This window comes from Benincasa hispida, chromosome 6 (assembly GCF_027475165.1).
Source record: "Benincasa hispida cultivar pf3 chromosome 6, pf3_genome.v1.1, whole genome shotgun sequence".
Classification (NCBI taxonomy): domain Eukaryota; kingdom Viridiplantae; phylum Streptophyta; class Magnoliopsida; order Cucurbitales; family Cucurbitaceae; genus Benincasa; species Benincasa hispida.
The window spans coordinates 46516055-46537751 of record NC_143483.1 but is presented as its reverse complement, the minus strand read 5'-3'; the positions used below and the strand labels follow the sequence as shown (position 1 = coordinate 46537751).

The 21697-nt window shown below is 34.8% G+C and overlaps 1 protein-coding gene and 1 pseudogene across 15 annotated transcripts in view; one reads left to right on the top strand and one right to left on the bottom strand.

Moving 5' to 3' along the window:
* Positions 1-439: 439 nt before the first annotated feature.
* Positions 440-21697, bottom strand: part of LOC150035707 (uncharacterized) — a 103205-nt gene continuing 81947 nt past the window's right edge. For 6 of the 15 annotated variants that reach the window (XM_090314675.1, XM_090314672.1, XM_090314676.1 and 3 more), the window contains 3 exons: positions 21528-21628; positions 21363-21448; positions 440-955 (listed from right to left, as the gene is read on the bottom strand). In XM_090314675.1, the coding sequence (XP_090170801.1) occupies positions 751-955; positions 21363-21448; positions 21528-21628 (392 nt within the window). In that variant the 3' untranslated portion in view covers positions 440-750. Of the gene's footprint in view, positions 956-6882; positions 9395-15869; positions 20436-21362; positions 21449-21527; positions 21629-21697 lie in introns of those variants that run through there. The other 9 variants (XR_016530107.1, XM_090314685.1, XM_090314680.1 and 6 more) reach the window with 8 other exon arrangements.
* Positions 3087-8919, top strand: LOC150035710 (uncharacterized; annotated as a pseudogene).

The following is a 21697-nucleotide window of genomic DNA, read 5'->3' as shown; positions in this document are numbered from 1 at the left end:
CAAACTTCTAATTTTTAAATAAAATTAATTCAAATAATTTAATATCACCACCAATTCTGTAATCATGAATCTCAATTGGGAAAATTAAAATAATATGGCAGTTTTAAAAACAATTTATAAAAATATTGTAGTTTTGAAACTATTTACAAAAATATGATTTTTTTTTGTTTTTTAATAGGTCTCATTGAATATTCGACCTTGGTCGAATTTTCAACATTTTACCTTTATCTTTTTTCTTTTCTTTTCTTTTCTTTTTTTTTTTAAAAAAAATTTTCCATTTATTTTTTTTAATATGTCGAGGTCGAATTTTCAACAACCTTCACCTTTTTTTTTTTTTTTTTAATTTTTCATTTTATAAAAATATTTTATTATTTTATTAAACTTAACTCTAAAAAGAACAAATTAAAAAAAAAAATTATCTCATAAAAATAAAAAAGTGTAAATTAAAATATCTCATTTATATAAAAATAATTACAAAAATCAATGTGTCCCATAAGGTGGACATCGTCGATTTTGAGCTGGTTGTCGTCGTCGACTTTGAACTTGAGGTTGCTCTGATTTTTCTTGATGTTACTCTGGTACCTCTGCAGGTGCTTCATAATATAAATATTCATTATGCTCTCCATGATCCCAACCATGTCTATGCACATATGAAGACGAAGGACTAGCCTCTGAGTCATAATGTCTTGAACTAAATGCTGGCATCATCATCATCGGACTAACATAATCAGTTTGACTCTGTGTTTGTCATCACAGGGGGCAACTCTTCCACATTATGGGCAACCTCATCAAACTCATCCTCTTCCCGAACAGGTCCTCTACGTCTAGGAGCTGGTGGAGTAGGTATATCGTACATATAATGTATCTCCTCCATATAGCTTTGGTTGTCACTACATATAGCAAGAATCTAGTTCGGATCATTCGCAACATCACGGAGTCTACTGTCGTTCGATCTCTGTGAATTATAAAATAATTAGATAATATTTAAAATAAAGTTAAATTAAAAATAATTAAATAATATTCATTCATTTACCAGATGACCCACAGCTACTCTCGGACGAGTGACGTAGCGCCTTGTGATATATATTATTATACTAGTGAATGTAGTCTTGAGTGACATCCCTATCAAACTATTCAATAGAAACCCCCACTGCAATAAACCTTACACGATAGTGTCATCGCACTACCAAATGTGCAACTTTTTCGGATCAATTTGCAGTCCTTAAGTCGATATCATGCACACTAGAAGAAATTCAGGCTTTAATGTCGGTTGAAAAAAGTGAAATCGGATGTATAATGTCGGTTTAAAAAAATGGATCTTTAATGTCGGTTTTAAACCGACAACCGACATTGAAGATGGCGGTTTGTCGGTTTAAAACCGACATTAAAGGTGTAATGTTTTTTTTTATTATTTTATTAAATAATATATCCCTAAATCGTGCACTCTTTCTCTTCTTTACACCCAAACCCTTCTCTGTCGCGCCGTCACTAAACCTTACCTCACCCAATCCCTAAACCTTTCCCTCGCCGTCCGTCGATCGTTCTTCACGCCGTTGCTCGCCATCGAATTTGCTGTATTCTTTGATAATGAAGTGACTGTCAAAAATCTGTACTGTTGTCAAATTTACTTTTTTTACATAGTTGCTGTTTTTTTCTAGTTTATAGCTTGATTAACCCACTTTTAGCTTGAACTTCCAAATGCACTTCCATCTTGATATTTTAGGTAGTTTCTTTTGACTTAGTATGGGTTGCGAAGAAGTTAAGTTGGTTGAAATAAGGCGTTTGAAATAGAAAAATGGTGTTAATATTATTGGTTGAACAATTTCAGGAAAAACGGAGATTGGGGAAGCTTACAACCTAAACAGTTCTCGCCCTTGACTGTGAGTGACTACTTTCCTTGAAAATAAACCTTTGCAGCTTTACCTGATTTATGAGCATGACTTGTTTTTAGAGTAATTAAATTTTAGTTTTGATGACAGTTTCCTATCACTGATTCCTGGGCATTTATGGTACTTTTAATATTATGATTCGTTGGAAATTTATATCAAAAATATGTTTTAACTTGGATTTATTGATGAAAATGTTTTGAAAATCCTATTTTAGCATGATTTTCATGGAATGGTTTGGTGTGATATGCTATTCATAAAGGTTTATGGAAAGTGATGGTTTATGCTGGTTTGTGAAAGATTGTTTTCAAACTACTAGACCTTATACTCATGGTGAACCACTAGACCTTATACTCATGGTGACTTTACCCTTATGCTATGAGAATGTGTTTAGTACCACCTAAGTGAGTAGGAGATTACCAGGGATGAAAAAGGCCAGAGTAACCGGGAAATCCAAAGATACCTGGCCATGTGGTGAGGAGATATGATTTAGGTCTTTAGGACCTACCGTAGCACACATAAGAAAATAGAGGGCTATGGAGCTCCTATGGAGTAATTGTTTTGATATGTAGTATATTTTTCCTATTGTTAATGAAATTGGATCCTTTGTAACTACTAACTTTGGGTCAAGAACTATGGAGTAACTACTAACTCAGTTGCATATTCCTTTTTGTAAATTATTCACCATATGTTATAATCTTTGATAAGGTATGTTAGTTTCGAGATTCTAGTTTAATGGTTTGAGATTATAGCTTAATTATGTGATAGCTCTAAAAAAGAGCTATTATTCCTTGATATTGGCTCATACGAAATCTAAGGACACGGTTTATTGTGATATTTGTTTGGATTGATATTTGTTTTGATTCAATACTTGATTTTGAGTGAAGTTTTTCATTTGTTAGGTTCAAGTTTGACGTGTAAGGCTAAATTTTGATTCTTGGGGATTTGGAAGGAAGATAGGAAGATTGCATTGGACGTGTTTTAAGAAGGTTGACAAGTGGAGAAGGTGCACCCAACACAAAAAGGACTTCATAACAACATTAATAACAAGGACAAGGTAATATTTATAAGATGCTTATCTTAAAAGTCTAGTTGTTCTAAATTTGTTGAAGTTGCATATCTTACAATCATAATTTTATGCTTTTAAATTTTCCCTTGTTATTCTTTTTTTTTTTTTTTTTGTAGATTAAGTTGCATATTTTACAATCATGGATAAGTCATGGATGAAAATGAATAGAATGTCAGCTGAGTATGGTTTAAGAGTCGAGGTGTTTATTAAAAATGGTCAGCTGAGTTGTCCATGTTTGAAGTGTGTTAATATGCAAAGACTCTAGATGTGAACAAAATAAGAGAACAATTATTTTTTAATGGTATAGATTAAAGTTATCAGACATAGATTTTTCATGGTGAATCATTACCGATTAAGAGAAACAATGAAAATGTGTCTACTAGTGCAAGAGACGAAGTTGATGAGGATGATGTTGATGTTGATAACATAATTGGAATGTTTGAGGCTGCATATAATAACTATTTTAGTGGAAAATCCGATAATTTTGAAGAATTATTAGATGATGCGAAGAAACCATTGTACCCAAATTGTAAAACTTTTTCCAAAATATCTACATTGGTAAAGTTATATAATTTAAAAGCTAAATTGGATGGCGATCACTGAGTTGTTGGAATTAATTCATGACATATTACCTAGTCCTAATGAAATTCCAACTTCTACTTAGAAAGCAAAAAAGATGTTGGGTACTCTTAGAATGAAGTACAAGAAGATTCATGCATGTAGAAATGATTGTTGCTTGTTTAGAAAAGAACTTTCTAATGCAAATGTATGCCCATTTGTGGTACGTCAAGATGGAAGCTTCAAAAAAATTTAAATGAAAGGGCTAAGAATATCCCAGCAAAAGTCATGTGGTATTTCCCCCCAATTCCAAGATTTGAAAGAATGTTTCGAAGTAAAGAAATAACAAGTTTATTGACGTGGCATGCTAAAAAAAAAGAAACAGATGGTTTCTTAAAACATCCTAAAGATGCCCTATCGTGGAAAAAAATAGACAATTTGTGGCCAAAGTTTGGGTTAGAACCTAGAAATGTTCGTCTTGCTCTTTTGACAGATGGGGTAAATCCACATGGAGATCTTAATAGTAGATATAGTTATTGGCCAGTGATGTTAGTGACGTACAATCTACCTCCATGGTTGTGCATGAAGCGAAAATTTTTTATGTTGACTGCACTAATATCTGGTCCTAAACAACCAGAAAATGACATAGATGTTTATTTAGTTTCGTTAGTAGATGACTTGAAAAAACTTTGGAAAGACGGGGTAGAATGTTACGATGCATATGAAGAAAATGTTTCATGCTTAAAGCTATTTTATTATGGACCATTAATGATTTTCCTGCGTATGGTAACTTGTGTGATTGTACGGTTAAAGGATATCATGCATGTCTAATTTGTAGAGAGAATACTTCATCCACTTATTTACCAAAAGGGAAGAGGATGACATATCTCGGGCATTACAAGTTTCTACACTAATATCTTGTCCTAAACAACCGGAAAATGACATAGATGTTTATTTATCTTCGTTAGTAGATGACTTGAAAAAACTTTGGAAAGACGGGGTAGAATGTTACGATGCATATGAAGAACAATGTTTCATGCTTAAAGCTATTTTATTATGGACCATTAATGATTTTCCTGCGTATGGTAACTTGTGTGGTTGTACGGTTAAAGGATATCATGCATGTCCAATTTGTAGAGAGAATACTTCATCCACTTATTTATCAAAAGGGAAGAGGATGGCATATCTCGAGCATTACAAGTTTCTACCCCACCATCATCCATATAGAAAACAAAAGAAAGCTTTTAATGGCGCACAAGAATTAGAATTTGGTCCAGAACCATTGAGTGAGGAAGAAATTCTTGCAGAAACAAGTAAGTATCAATATTCATTTGGTAAGAAAAGTATCAAAGAAAAGAACAGTGGAGATAGCACTTCAACTTATTGGAAGAAAAAATCTATTCTTTTCGAGTTAGAATACTGGAAGTATCTTGATGTGCGACATTGTTTAGACGTGATGCACATTGAAAAGAATGTATGTGCAAATCTTATTGGCACATTGCTTGATATTCCTGATGAAACAAAAGATGATACTCGATTAGATTTGGTGGAACTGAACATTAGATCAGAGTTAGCCCCTCAAGTAGGAGAGAAAAAAGTCTTTTTACCTCCCGCATGTTATACATTAACACGAGCTGAGAAATTGAGCTTTTGTAAGGTACTATCAGAAATTAAAGTACCTGAAGGCTATTCATCGAACATTCAAAGTTTAGTGTCGCTCACAGATTTGAAACTTTACGGACTTAAGTCGCATGACCATCACGTTCTTATGCAACAATTATTACCGGTAGCCATTCGTGATATTTTACCCAAACATGTAAGACTTGCAATTACTCGCCTATGCTTCTTCTTTAATGCTATATGTTGCAAGGCGATCGATTCATCTCAGTTAAAGGATATGCAATAGAATATCGTTGTCCCTCTATGCCTCTTATAGAAGTATTTTCCTCCATCATTCTTCACAATAATAGTACACCTTGTAATGCATCTCGTAAGAGAAGTTGAGTTTTGTGGACCTATTTATTTGAGGTGGATGTATCCTTTTAAATGATACATGAAAGTGTTGAAAACTTATGTACGAAATAGAAATCGACCAGAAGGATGTGTTGGAGAAAATTATATTGTTGAAGAGACTATAGAGTTTTGTTCTGAATTCGTATCTGGTGTTAATTCTATTAGGCTAAACTCATCAACAAAGAAAGCGAATTCAAACATTGATAGAGCATTGTCAGCTGCTTCTTTTATCAGATCGAGTAAGGATGAGTTGGATCAAGCTCATCTTTATGTCATTCAAGATATAAATGATGTGCTTCTTTACGTCGAGTATGTAGATCTTCATCTTATTCTCATTTTAGGTTACTTGATTATTCAATAATCTACTAACTTTGTCATTTATAATAGGTAACATATGGATATTTTGTCTAAGCTCAATTTTGGTAAAAATAAAAGTAGAAAGTGGCTTCAAGAAGAGCATAATCGTACATTCAGTCGGTGGTTGTCCACACGAGTAATCTCTAGAAACCTACTATTTGATGCATAATTAAATGTTAACTACTAAAATATTATGAAATATATCGTAGGTTGCACTAGCTCTCGAAGTTCCCAAAAATTCCATATCGCCTTCTTTGAGATGGATAGCTAATGGACCTTGTCCAACTGTGGCAAAATATTCTAGTTATGTGGTCAATGGTTACTACTATCACATAAAGAATCGTGATGATGTTAGGTGGGTTCGCTACCACAATGCAAGTCTCTAATGCTAAGGATAAAAGGTCCGTCATGTCAGATATGACCTTTTATGGTGTAATACAAGAAATATGGGAGCTTGACTATCATGGATTATCATTTATTTTATTCAAATGTAATTGGATTGAGAATAGAACTGGAGTCAAAACAAATGAGTTTGGGTTTACTATTGTGGACCTCAATCGTATTGGACATAAATCAGACCCATTTATTTTAGCCTCCCAAGCAAAACAAGTGTTCTATGTAAAAGATCCTGCAAATTCGAGTTGGTCAATTGTTTTAACATCTCCACAACGAACAATTGAGGATGATTTTTATGAAGATAAAATAGGAGATATGATACAAGAATGTGGTTATGGAGGTATGCAAAGAATGCCCAATGTTGATACATCTATTGAGATTGATGATACAACATCTACATACATTAGAAATGATTGTAAGGGTAGATGAGTTGATAAATAATGTATTAAACATGGTATGTCATTTACTATGGTTATGTGTATTTAAATATTAAGATTATATGTTTTCTGTGTGAGTTTTTTTTTTTTTTTTTTTTTTTTTTTTTTTTTTTTTTTTTTGCAGATTGACATGGAAACTTCAACAAGTAGCAGCGATGATGATAGAAATATGATCCCACAAAAACTAGTAGAATAAGTATACCACGTGGCCCAACTACAATGTATGAGTTGGCACAAATAAGGACATCTGGGCAATGATTGACCATCGATTATAATGAACATGAACAACCAGTTGGATCTGGAGCAAAGAAGATGCAGAGTTATATAGGAGTTTGTGTTCGACAACAAATTCCTATAACGCATGATTCTTGGAAAAAAGTTTCAAACCATTTAAAAGACAAACTTTTTGATTGTGTAGCGATATGTTTTCTAAACTTTTAATTCACGTGCATAGTAGTTTATTAGTTTATTGTTTAACTACTTTTTTCATTGTGCAGATGTCATTCAATGTGGACTCTAAGTGCAAACATTGTATATTGTCTGCATCTAGGAAGTTTCAGACTTTCAAGACAACGTTGACTCAAAAGTTCATACTTCCATTTAAGGATGAACCCTTGGTCTTACAATTTCCACCGCAACAATATTCTCATATAGAGCAAGATCATTGGATATCGTTCGTCAATGAATGATTGAGTGAAGAATGGGAGGTAAGTCATTCACAATAAATTACATGTCAACATTATCATTATTTTGATAGATAACTTCAACTAGATTTGTTGTACAGAAAATCAGTCGTATTAAAAAAGAAAGACGTGCGAAATGTGTATATAATCACCACATTTCTCAGAAGGGCTATGCGAATCTTGCCCAAGAATTAGTGAGTTATTCGAATTAAATTAAATATTTTATTTTAATATGTTTATGCTAATTAAATATGTATGTTCATGTAGAACCTATCGAATGACCCTTCTTATCGGGCGACTTTATGGAAGAAAGCAAGAAAAGGAAAGAATAATGAATACTTTGATGAAGTTACTCGAGAATGTGCTAAACGGATTGTAAGTATATACTATGCAAAATTTAAGATGACATATATATAAAGTTTAAGATGATATAGATATTGTGTGAAAATTGTAATATGTTTTATAGGATAAATTGGCTGAAGTTCATGAAGGTGAAGATGTTCTCATCAAAGCATTGGGTACGGAAGAACATTGGGGACGTGTTAGAGGAATGGGTGATTTTGTTTCCTATTCTCAATATTTCAAATTAGTAAAACCAAAGTCCTCTATGAGCCAAGAAATTGAAGGAGGCTCTAGTGTCAAAAAAATGTTCGACATGGTAAAGTGTCAAGAGAAAGAACTCACAGCAGACAATTTCATCAGTCCAAATCATCTGTTGGAAGTGTTGCACTAAGTGCATCTGAAGAAGATACTAAGAAGATGTCTAAAGAAGATTTGGAGGTAATTTATTTATTTTAAATTTTAAATTTTAATCATATTGTACGTGCTTAACCATGCATGATATAAGTTCTTTTAAATTTGTTAAGGGGACACCATGCCACTTGGCTATAGGAACTGTAGATAATATTGTTGCAGTAGCCACAACATTTGATGATGATGTGCCATGCTTAACTGTTAAAGTTTTGATTGACATTGTCATTGGAGAAGATTTGCCTATACCAATTCCGTGAAGGGTAAAATAAAGTTCTTAAAGCAAACAATGGGCAACTTCGTAAAATGGCCCTCGTGAACTTTGTAGTTATGGTTGACGAGAAAAAAATATGTTTCCTTTTTAGTTTATGAGTTTGGTTATTTATTATTTTTCCTACTTTGAATTTTTGTAACTTTGGTTATGGTAGGATCATTTTTCCTACTTTGAATTCACCAATTAAGAGCTTCAGCCAGTCCTTCAAATATACTCACGCTAATGGTACTATCAAATTATTGAACGGACATGTCATGCATAACATGAATGATGTAGACATGATCCGTATCTCTTTGGACGAGCATATATTTGGAAGAGATAAATTTATTTATTTAGGCCACGATGATCTACTCCAATATTGCAATATGGTTGAAATAGGCTACATGTGTATTTTGACATACATTGCGTAAGTACTACTCATCTAGATTCACTCATGTATACTTTGTTTCATGTTGATAAATAATAACTTTTACTTTGTTAGGTATCTTTGGGATGAATGTGGTCATGATTGAAGAAGTTTTTTTTTTATAATTGATCAAGCAAGAATATTGCCACACATGAAGTCTCAAGATATCCGATCCAGAAATTTAGCCAATCAACTAGAATTGGCTAATTTAGACCAATTAGTCCTCATTCCATATAACACAGGGTAAGTAGATACAAGTTCTTAAGTTATTTTTAATTTGCATTCTAAACGTACTAATATTTCAAAATTGTTGCTTATTATAGTTATCATTGGATATTGATTGTAATCAATCTACAAGAAAATTGTGTTTATGTTTTGGATTCTCTTCGAAGCAAGGTTCAAGAGGATTTTCATGGAGTTATAAATATGTAAGTGTAATTAAACTTTCTTAGCTCTTAATTGAAGTATTTATGTTTAACTAATGTTTTAAAACTATTTAGTGGATTGAAAACATGGCAAGCCAACCACGATCTCCAACACTATCGGTCTTCTCCAAAATGGAAACCTGTAAAGGTAAATTTGTATTCATTTTTTAACAATTTATGTTCATTCGACTTCTTTATAACAATTTAACAATTGTCTTCAACTTCTTTATATGCAGTGCCCTCGTCAATTAGATTCTGTAGGATGCGGGTACTATGTGCAAAAGTATATACACGAAATAGTGCATTAGCTTACTACTCCCATTACTAGCCTCGTATATAAATTATTTATTTTTTTTATATAGTGCTAGCTTTAATTTAATAAATGGACGTAAACTTATGTTGAATTTATCTTTTTTTTTTTTTCCTTTTTGTAGTTCAATACAAAAGATGCATATACGCAAGGAGAGATCGACGTAATTCGGACCCAATGGACAAGTTTTGTTGGCTGATTTGTCTAAGGATGTAATTCTTGTTTTTTTTGTCTCAATAGAATGTAAATGCTAGCTTAGAATGAATGTAAATTTATCTAACCATGATCTTTGTGAATGGAATTAATACTAATAATATTTGTGAACGAGAGAAATAATGCCTTGGTGTAAGTATTCTATGAAAGTCTGATTTTGGTATTGTGATTCTTGTTTGTAGATAAATTCATAGGTGGAAGACATGATCTATTTATTATTGGAAACTGTATTCATGGTATATTGATTCTGGTATTGTGATTCTTGTTTATTCATGGAATTAGTACTAAAATTTGTGAATGAGAGAAATGATGGCTTGGTGTAAGTATTCTATGAAAGTTTGGTTCTGGTATTGTGATTCTTGTTTGTGGATAAATTCATAGGTGGAAGACATGATCTGTTTATTATTGAAAGTTGTATTCATGGTATTGTGATTTTGGTATTGTGATTCTTGTTTATTCATGGAATTAGTACTAATTGATATTTGTGAGTGAGAGAAATGATGACATGGTGTAAGTTGTGTATTCTATGAAAGTCTGGTTCTGGTATTGTTTTGCAAATTTTGGTGGATAAATTCATAGGTGGAAGACAAATATTGATGAGTATATATAATGGATTGGAAATATTTTTTTTATACTTTTTAATATAAAACAATGAGGGACATTTCTTGACCCAACACGAGACATATAATGTTGTTTTTAACTTATTTGACCAAAAAAATGGATTCGACAACGGAATTTAAAAAAACTGACAGATTCAGGCTTCAATGTCGGTTGCAAAGGACATTAAAGACCTTTAATCACTAAAAACCTTTAATGTTGGTTGCAAGACCTTCAATGTTGAGACTCAATCGACATTAAAGACCTTCAATGTTGGTTGCAACCGACATTAAAGACCGTCAATGTCGGTCAATATTGGTGTTATTGAAGGCCTTTAAACCGACAGTAAAGGTCTTTAATAACACTGTCTTTAATGTCAGGTCTTTAATAACACTATCTTTAATGTCAGTTGCCAGCAACTACATTAAAAATGCGTAGGTGTTCAATATTATAAGGCGATGAGACATCCAACTAAAAATCGAATTGTCTGATCACCCTATCAGGAAGATGCCATTTACTGTTAAAAGCCCTTTAATGCGTAGGAGGATCAACACGTGTATTTATCTTGACTCCTTTATTTCTTCTCTTCTTTTATCGAAATAATTCATGCACTTGAAGAAATTTATAGGCAACATTTGAGCTCCTTTGAGGACGTCATTTATGCACTCTGATAGATTTGTCGTCATCCACTCATATCTGAACCCTCCATCATGAAGTCCATTGCTCTAAACCAATGTTGTGACAAAAACTCAAACAGCTCCGATTTATTCCTTTGACAAGACAATTGCTTTATTGAACTTCCGAATTTGAAACTGACACCCGACACGATAAACATAATTTTTCAATGTATTAAATTTGAATTTTTCAATGTATTAAAGTTACTGACGATATGTCGTAAGCAGAAACGATGGTGATATTTTGGTCCCGTCCAACCATTTGCTGGATTGTTCACTGCTGCGATTATGCCAGCATGTCGATCTAAAATTAAACACATTTCTTCGTGTGTTACAATTTCTCTCAAATGTTTCAAGAACCATCCACATGAGTCTGCGGACTCTTCATCAGCAACAACAAATGCAAGTGGAAGAAGATGCCTATTCGAGTTAACTGATGTAGCAATCAACAATTTTTCTCGATATTTTCCATACAAGTGTGTACCATATATCTGAATTATCGGCCGACATTTATAAGCTTCTATACAAGGACTAAATGCCCAAAATACAGAAGTTAGAATAACATGGCCTTCAGTAAGCATTTAACTCTCCATTTTAAACGTGTTCCAGGATTGGTCACTTTAGCCATATACAACCACCTGGGTAACAATTTGTAAGACTCATCCCAATCATTGAACACTTTAGCCAACAATTTTCTTTTGCCCTCCCATACCTCTTTATGGTAAGGAAAATGATATCCAAACTTTGATTTGATGTCGGATTGCAGTTATGCCACGCTGATAGATGGTTTTTCTCTTATAGCATCACAAAACTCTAGTGCAATCATTGATGAATCCAATTGCACATGACTTTGACTTTGTTCTGAATAAGCTGCTCATCGTATTTAGCGATCTTGAACAAGCCATGCGATTTTTTCTTTATTTCACGAAGTCTCCACTTGCAACCTTCCTCCCACTTCTTACACCGAATTGTCCAAATCTTCGGTGTCGATTCCACGACCTCATATGGTGCGTGATAGCAAAATATTTGAGCGCGTGTAGCATTTCTTTATCTTAAAAAATCATCCTTTTATACAACTGAGTATTGTCAACGTCCACAGGGGCTACAATTGGGTCATGTTCTCGAATGCTATCCAGTACATTCATATCCAAATCGTTGAATATATCTGAAAGTAACTCATGTTCACGACCATCGAAATTCAACTCTTCAAATTCATCGTCTGTTTCTATTATGAAATCTACTGGTTGTTAGCCGCCATATCTTCATTATTACATGGCGATGCAACTGACATCGGATCAGGATCAGTACATTCAGTTGGATCTTCAAATTGACTAAATGGTGTTTATTACTCCTATCCTATTTACATTTACATACAAATGCACTAAATTCGACAGTGGCATCGCGATTGAGAACATCAAGTTCATAGCTTGTACATTCAGAATAGGGAATGACATAAACCTTATTGATCCCGATGGTTCTAGGTTAGGATGTCTATATATTATTTCTAACTGATTTGTTCCCATATCTACACTAAGTGACATCCCAACCATTTCAATGAATTGTTCAAATACAATTCCACTGTTCACATTAAAAAGTTTACCTTATTGTGATTTTTTTTTATTTTTTAAATATATTTCTTATTGTGGTTTGTTTTTGTTTAAGTTTGATAATTAGGAGAATAATAAGTAATATATTGTTTGTCTTTTTTTTTTTTTTTTTAGAAAATGGCAGACAAATGTTTGAGATTTTTGTTGTTTACAAATGGTAATATGATTGATGGTATTAATGGAGTTGACTATGACCAACCACCAAGTGGGAATTGTATTTGAACAATTTATTGAAATGGTTGGGATGTCACTAATTGTAGACCTAGGAACAAATCAGTTAGAAATAATATATAGACATCCTAACCTAACCATTAGGATCAATAAGGTTTCCATTCCCAATCGCGATGCCACTGCGGAATGCACAAGCTATGAACTTGATGTTCTCAATCGCGATGCTACTGCTGTTCTCAATCGCGATGCTACTGCCGAATTTAGTGCATTTGTATGTAAATGTAAATAGGATAGGGGTGGATATAAACTTGAACACACCATTTAGTCAGATTGAAGATCCAACTGAATGTATTGATCCTGATCTGGAGTCAATTGCCCATGTGATAATGAAGATATGGCGGCTAACAACAAGTATAGAGATTTCAAAACTAAAACGGACGATAAATTTGAAGAGTTGGATTTCGATGGTCGTGAACATGAGTTACTTTCAGATACATTCAACGATTTGGATATGAATGTACTAGATAACATTCGAGAACATGACCCAATTGTAGCCCCTGTGGACGTTGACAATACTCAGTTGTATAAAGGGATGATTTGTCAAGATAAAGAAATGCTACAACATGCGATCAAATATTTTGCTAGTAAATATCACACATCATATGAGGTTGTGGAATCGACACCGATAATTTGGACAATTCGGTGTAAGAAGTGGGAGGAAGCCACTTCGTGCAATAAAGAAAAAATTGCACGGCTTGTTCGAGATCACTAAGTACGATGAGCAACATACATGTTTTTATTTAGAACTAAGTCAAAGTCACGTGTAAGGATTCATCAATGATTGCATTGCACTAAAGTTCTGTGATGCCGTAAGAGAAAAACCATCTATCAGCGTGGCACAACTGCAGTCCGACATCAAATCAAAGTTTGGATATCATGTACCTTACCATAGGGTATGAGAGGGCAAAATAAAAGTATTGGCTAAAGTGTTCGGTGATTGGGATGAGTTTTACAAATTGTTACCTAGGTGGTTGTATATGGTTAAACAGACCAATCTCGGAACACGTGTATAGTGGAGAGTGAAAGAAACGCTTACTGAATGCCATGTTATCCTAACTTCTATATTTTGAGCATTTGGTCCTTGTATAGAAGCTTTTTAATAAATATCGGCCGATAATTCAGATAGATGGTGGTACACACTTGTATGGAAAATATCGAGGAAAATTGTTGATTGCTGCATCAGTTGACTCAAACGGGCATCTTCTTCCACTTGCATTTTCCGTTGCTGATGAAGAGTCCGCAGACTCATGGGGATGGTTCTTGAAACACTTGAGAGAAATTGTAACACACGAAGAGGTGTGTTTAATTTCAGATCGACATGCTGACATAATCGCAACAGTGAACAATCCAGCAAATGGTTGGACGGGACCAAAATGTCACCATCATTTCTGCTTACGATATATCGTCAACAACTTTAATAAAAAGTACAAATTTAATACATTGAAAAATTATGTCTATCGTGTCGGGTGTCAGTTTCAAATTCGGAATTTCAATAAAGAAATTGAAGATATCAAAAGAATAAATCGGAGCTGTCTGAGTTTTTTTGACAACATTGGTTTAGAGCAATGGACTCAGCATATGATGAAGGGTGAATATGGGTGGATGACGACAAATCTATCAGAGTGCATAAATGGCATCCTCAAAGGAGCTCGAATGTTGCCTATAAAAATGCTCTTACTCAAATAACATTCTTCAAGTGTAAATTACTTGAAGTCGAGTTTGTCTTCTAGGGAATCTGCTTGAGGGTGTAGGGTTATTAGTCCATATATGATCAATTCCATGACTATTAGAATCAAGATTTGCGTCAGAGTCAAAAGGTAAAACTGCTTCCAATCTAGGTGGGTCAAAGACTGCTCATGATTAGTGTCAGAATGCTCAGAAGGTGTCGTCATATTAACTGGGAAATAATTTGAAAATTTCTCTCTTTCACCATCTTTTAAAGCAAATGGTGTGGGTCAAAGACTGCTCATGATTAGTGTCAGAATGCTCAGAAGGTGTCGTCATATTAACTGGGAAATAATTTGAAAATTTCTCTCTTTCACCATCTTTTAAAGCAAATGGTGTGGGTCAAAGACTGCTCATGATTAGTGTCAGAATGCTCAGAAGGTGTCGTCATATTAACTGGGAAATAATTTGAAAATTTCTCTCTTTCATCATCTTTTAAAGCAAATGGTTACATTCTCATGAAACACATCTGTTCAACATAAATTTCTTGTCAAGATCATACAATTTATATCCCTTTTGTTTGACTAGATATTGAGATTATACATGTGTGCCTTAGGGTTAAATTTTGTTCTCCCATGTAGGTTGGTTGCATAGGTCAAGCATCCAGAAACTTTGAGGAAATTGTAAGTTGATTTATTAGAAAGTTTGGTATTGGGTATGTTTAGGACTCTAGTTGATCAAATAAGTAGTTGTCAGGATACATTCACCCCATAATCTAATAAGAAGAGAGGCATGTCTTCTTAAAGCTCTTATTAAATCTAGTAGATGCCTGTGTTTTCTCTGAGCAATTCCATTTTGTTGCGTAGTATGTGAATTACTCCTTTGATGAGCAATTCCATTATTTCTCGAGAAAGACATTTCATTGTTGCGTAGTATGTGAATTACTCCTTTGATGAGCTATTATTCCATTATTTCTCAAGAAAGACATTTCATGGTTTACAAAATTAGTCTCATTATCTCTAAGCACTTTATCTGTCTGTGAAACATTGGTGAGAGCAAAGAATTCTTTGAGAGTTTTGTGGACCTGAGTTTTATCATATATGTACACCTAGTGAATCTTGTGAGGAAATAATGAGTCCCTTAGTAGAATTTGACTTTGTGATCCCATAAATCAGTTTGGTCAAAAGATTTCTCAATTTTTGTATCCTTTTTGGGAAAGTTAATCTACACTGCTTAGAAATAGAACAAACATTACAAACACAATTCTTTGGAGTTTGAATGTTTAGCTTCACAAGATAATCAAAAGAACAATGTGTCATTCAGTATGCAAACATCACACTCATTATATTCAAAGTGTTTAACATATCTAGAAAACAGAGTTTGAAACTCATCCATAATCATGTTATTCCTAAAAAGTTCTTGTATTTTTTCCTTAGTAACTCCAAAATTGTTCCATCAATCTTGTATATGAACCTATTCTCTTGGTCTTGAATGACATCTAGAAGGAGTAAAAGAATACTCTCATGGTACAAATAACAAGTTGTACCTAAACTGAGGTATGAACAATATTTTCCTCAAACCAAGATTATTAAGCAATAAACCAGTGTAACATAGACAGAGGCATTGTTGGATAAGTCAACGGGACTTGATTTTTCAAGTGTTTGAGGTTTCATCAGGGTTTCAAAGCAGGGAGTCATATGATTGCTTGCTCCAGTATCAACAATCCATTCATTATCAGGGAAAGAATGTACTTAAAAAATTTGCAAATTTACTGTGAGCAAAGTTGGTATCTATACCCCCTTTTCCTTTTATCAACTTATGCATTTCTTGCTGCATTCATCATCATCCTTGCTTTCAAGGCAAAGATTTTATTCAACTTCTGGGGTTTCAGCCATGACGGCTAAAGAGTATTTAGAGGGAAAGGAACAATTTTAGAGTAGGATCGCTATGATTGATGGTCAAAACATTTCATGATAGATAATTTTTTATTATTATTGTAAAGGATGGTTCCTTATAAAACAACAATGAGAAACCTAAAGAAAACAAAGAATAAGTTGCTATTCTGAAGATAAGGAAAGAATTAAGGAGGCTTATGGAAAATGTTACAAAAAGACTCGAAATCAAGAAGAACATTAGCTGGCAATTGAACTGTTGTCGACCTCTTTCTGTTATTGTTGTAACCGCCAAAGCTTCATCATTGACTATTGCGCCACATATATAAAGGAAAACGAATGTGAGATTAATGTTCATGAATAAAAAAAATGAGAGAGCAAAGCATTCTTACGTTCTGTAATACTTTGAAGAGTAATAAAAGAGAACACCTCCCAATTTGCACTTAAACTCTCGTTTAGAATTTGCTAAAAGTACACGATCGTGTAGTATTGCATCGTGTACTCATTTAGCTCCACGTCTAATCGTCTATACGATCGTTTAGCTCCTCAGCTGTCATCTACACGATCATTTAACTCCACTTAACTATCGTTTACACGATCGTCTAGCGTTTCTTCTAATTGTTTACATAATTGAACTATCGTTTAGTTCTTGGAGCTTCGTCTACACACGATAGAACTGCCATTTGGTAAACGATAGAAGGATTTTCAAGTCTCAACATACTACCTCCCCTGACTCTTGAATTATTTTTACCATTATATCTTAGTTTTTTATGATTGTTAACGTGAAGATCTTGTCATCTGGGACAACAAGTGGTATCAGAGCTTAGTGAACAGTTCAAGACAGCTCCAAGATTTGAGGCTTTTGAATTATCAACCTTGAAGACCAAGAATGACAACTACCAGATATGAGATTGAGAAATTTGATGGTAAGACAGATTTTGAACTATGGAAAGTGAAGATTAAAGCAGTCTTGGGGCAGCAAAAGGCTCTCTTGGCCATTACGGACCCTGCAAAGTACCCTGAAACACTCTCTGAGGAAGATAAAGAGACTATTGAAGTAAATGCTTATAGAACCATACACTCAATGTCACAGACAGTGTTTTGAGGCTAGTTTATGCCCCGTGGAATAAACTGAATGAGATATATCTCAACAAAGACTTGCCCAACAAAGCTTTCTTCAGGGAAAGATTCTTCACCTACAAGATAGATGCAACAAAGTCCCTCATGGATAATCTTAACTGTCTTCTGAGTTCATATTAATCAGAGATAATAAGATAATATTGGGGAAGAGAATGAGGCATTCATACAGATTCTCTACCAGAATCTTTCAAAGATGTGAAGACTGCAATGAAATACGGTAGAGAAGAATTACCACAGAAGTTATCAATCATCTATGAAAGTCAGGGAACTTGAGTTGCATGAGTAAGAAGGATCAACAAGGAGGTGAAGGCTTGTTCTCAAAGGGAAAAAACATGTTCTCAAAGGGAAAGAACAAGAACAATGGGAAGGGGAAATAGAACAATGGTGATAAATCCAAGATAAAGTGCCATTTTTGTCACAAAATGGGGTACATGAAAAAGGACTACTATGTCTTGAAGAGAAAATTGAACCAACAAAACTTCGGGGGGTAAACAGACCGAAGCTACTGTAAGAGAGAACTCCCTAGTCTATTCAGATGCTTTAGTTACTACTGAAGAATATTATGGAGACTCGGGATTGGGTGTTAGATTCTGGCTGCTCTGTCCATATGACACCATCCAAGAGATGGTTTTACACTTATAAGAAGTGAGATGGTGGACTGATCTATATGGAAAACAATAACACTTGCAGAGCTATTGGAATAGGGTCTATGTCCTTGAAAATGTAGGATGGTTCAGTCAAATTGATAAGGAACGTGAGACATATTCCTACTTTAAAGAAAAATCTCCTATCTTTGGAGATGTTTGATGCCATAGGCTGTGAGTATAGGGGTGTGGGAGGCACCTTTGAAATTATTAAGGATTCTAAAGTGGTTTTGGTGGCAACCAAGGTATGGTTTGTATGTCATCAAGGATGTGCAAATGGCACATTCGGCCTTATTGGCAACTGATGAAAAAACTACTAAAGATGAGTTGTGGCACAAAAGGCTTTCTTAGTGTGGGGGGGGCTACAAATGCTCTCTAAACAGGGGATGCTTCCAAGGGGTGTTGGAGATAGCTTTAAATTCTGTGAACATTGTATATTAGGCAAAGCAACAAGACAATAATTCCCCAAAGGACAACACACTTCAAAGGAAATCCTTGAATATGCACTTTAGACTTGTGGGGGCCAGCTCACTCTCCATCTCTAAGTGGAGCAAGGTCTTTCTTTCATTTGTAGAAGATTACTCAAGGAAGAATTGGGTTTACATTTTAAAATCCAAAGAAGTATTATGGAGAGGAGTTCAATTTGTTTTGCAGTGAGCATGGCATAGTAAGGCATAGAACTGTGGGGTATACACCACAATAAAATGGAGTAGTTGAAAGATTGAATAGAACCGTGTTGGAAAGAATAAGATGTCAACTGTCCAATGCCTTATTGCCTAAAAAATATTGGGTTGAAGTTGTCTCCTACACCATATACACTCTTGATAGATGCCCACATCAATCCATTGAGCTGAAGACTCCTGAAGGTGATCAGGGCAGCCATCTAAGCTGAAACACTTGAAAATGTTTTGATTGTGTAGGCTATTACACCAAGAGTAAAGAGCTTTAGGTTGTGGCATCCATTGAAAAGAGGTGTGTGAATAGTAGAGATGTGGTTTTTAGAGAAAATGAGATGTTCATGATGTCAGGACAACCATCTTCTACAGTGACAAAGACTAGTAAGCACAAGATTTGAGGTGGAGCCTCAAAATGATCATGGAGCTTTTACTTCCTCTCAAAATCTAAAAGGTGTGAGGTTGCTGAAACTAGTGAGCATGTGTGTTAAGTGAACAAATTGAGATACATAGTGACTTACACAACTATTCATTAGCAAGAGACAAACCTAGAAGAACTATTGTACCACCAGCTAGATACCAAGAGTCTGATTTTGCTAGTGTAGCATTGAGTGATGCCATTTCTTTGAGTAATAATGAACTTACCAACTTTGAAGAAGCAACAATCAGCCCAGATGCTAGGCAATGAATCATGAAATGAAGTCTCTCAACCAAAATGGCATTTGGAGACTAGTACCTTTGCCAAAAGGGTACAAAGCTCATGCAAATGGATTTATAAATTCAAAGAAGAGATTCCAGGTGTGCTTAGGTTCAAGGCTAGACTTGTTTGCTAAGAGGTTCACTAAAAAAGAAGGCATACTAGCATCTGGGCTGAGTACAATGAGGTATTTTCTCCAGTTGTAAAGCATACTTCCATCATACTGCTTCTTTCCTTAGTTGAAAGGATTTGGAGCTGCCAATTGGATGTAAAGACAGTCTTCCTACATGGGCTGTTGAATGAGACAATTTACATGAGGCCTCAAGGCTATATAAAAGATAGAGAAGAAGACCTAGTGTGCTTGCTGAATGAATCCATATATGGCCTCAAACAATCACCGAGATATTGGTACGAGATATTCGATGAAGTGATCTCCAAGATGGGGTTCAAAAGAAGCTCATATGATTGGTGTGTCTACATAAACTCTAGTAGCTTCAAGGAACCAGTCTATCTACTTCTTTATGTAGATGACATGTTGCTGGTCTGGAGATCCAAAGAAGAATTGAGGCAAGTGAAAATGCTTCTTAAAAGAGAGTTTGATATGAAAGACTTAGAGGAGTCAAGGAGGATCCTAGGCATTGAGATTGAAAGAGATAGAAAATAAGGTAGATTGCTAGTTATAGTCAATCTGAATATTGTTCAAATATATTGCAGAGGTTCAAGATGGAGAGTGCTAAGCCAATAGACTTGCATGCCAATAGTCCAAAGAGCACAGATGAAGAGCATTTGAACCATATGAAGGCGACCTTATTTCAAGCAGTGGGATCACTAATGTACCTGTCATATGCAACAAGTATGGTTAGTAGGTATGGCAAACCCTAGTAGAAGACATTCGAAGGTAGTCAAGTAGATACTAAGGTATCTATGTTCATCCAAGGAGGCAAGAGTCTTATATAGACAAAATGAGTCATTCATTCAATAATGAAGTAGTTAAGTAGATTTGGACAGAAGACATTCCTATAGGATTGGCAACGGGGCCGGGGTGGAGAAGGGTTCCTCGACCCTGTCCTCGATGGGAGATTTTATCCCCATCCCCACCATTTCAAGGTGGGGATAGGATGGGGATTCCCCGTCGGGGTAATGGGTCCCCGGGGATCTATTCCCTGTTTTCCCTTTTATTTCCCTATGGGGACTTTTTTTTATTATTTTTTTTGTAAAATTATCTTTGGTTTGGGCTTGGATACTTTTGTTGGGCTTAGATTAGGCTAAATTAAAAACCAAGCTAAATGTAAAAAATTAAATACCTAATATTTTAAAATCTAATTATATATATAGAAGAAATATTTAAAAACCTAATCGAGGCGGGTGTCCCGACCCCTATCCCTGCCTCATCCCCGATTCGGGGACCCTTATCCATCCTTGGTCAAACTGGGGATTCTCCGCATTCTAATTCCTTATCAAGCTATGTTTTCCTATGGAGAACCAATTTGATCAGTTGGAACTACTTTGCAGCCTGTTGTGGCCCTTTCCACAATAGAGGCTGAGAGTTCATCGCATTGTCTGAAGCTGTGAAGGAAGGTTTGTGGCTAAAAGGTTTACCAATTTCGGCATAACACAAACAAAAGTACTATTGTGATAACTAGAGCATAATATAACTATCTAAGAATCAGTAGTTTCATAATAAAACCAAGCACATTGATATTAAATATCATTCATCAGACAAAAGATTGAGAAAAGGGAAGTCGAGGTAGTGAAGATTAATACCTCTGATAATGCAGCTGATATGCTAACCAAAACTGTTCCATTAAACAAGCTTGGCAGATGCTTGGAGCTTTTCGGGTTTGAGTTACCTGAAAAATGCTAGCTCAAGTCAGCTCAGTAAAGCCTAGGGACGGTACTCTGGATGCTTATAAAGGTGGAGATTGTTACAGAAAGACTATCAAGAAGAACATTGCAACTGGCAGTTGAATTGTTGTCGACCTCTTTCTGTTGTGTTGTAACAACTAGCGCTTCATCGTTGACTGTTGCGCCTGCAAAGGAAAACAAATGTGAGATTAATGTAAGAGTGAATAAGAAAACGAGAGAGTAAGGTATTCATT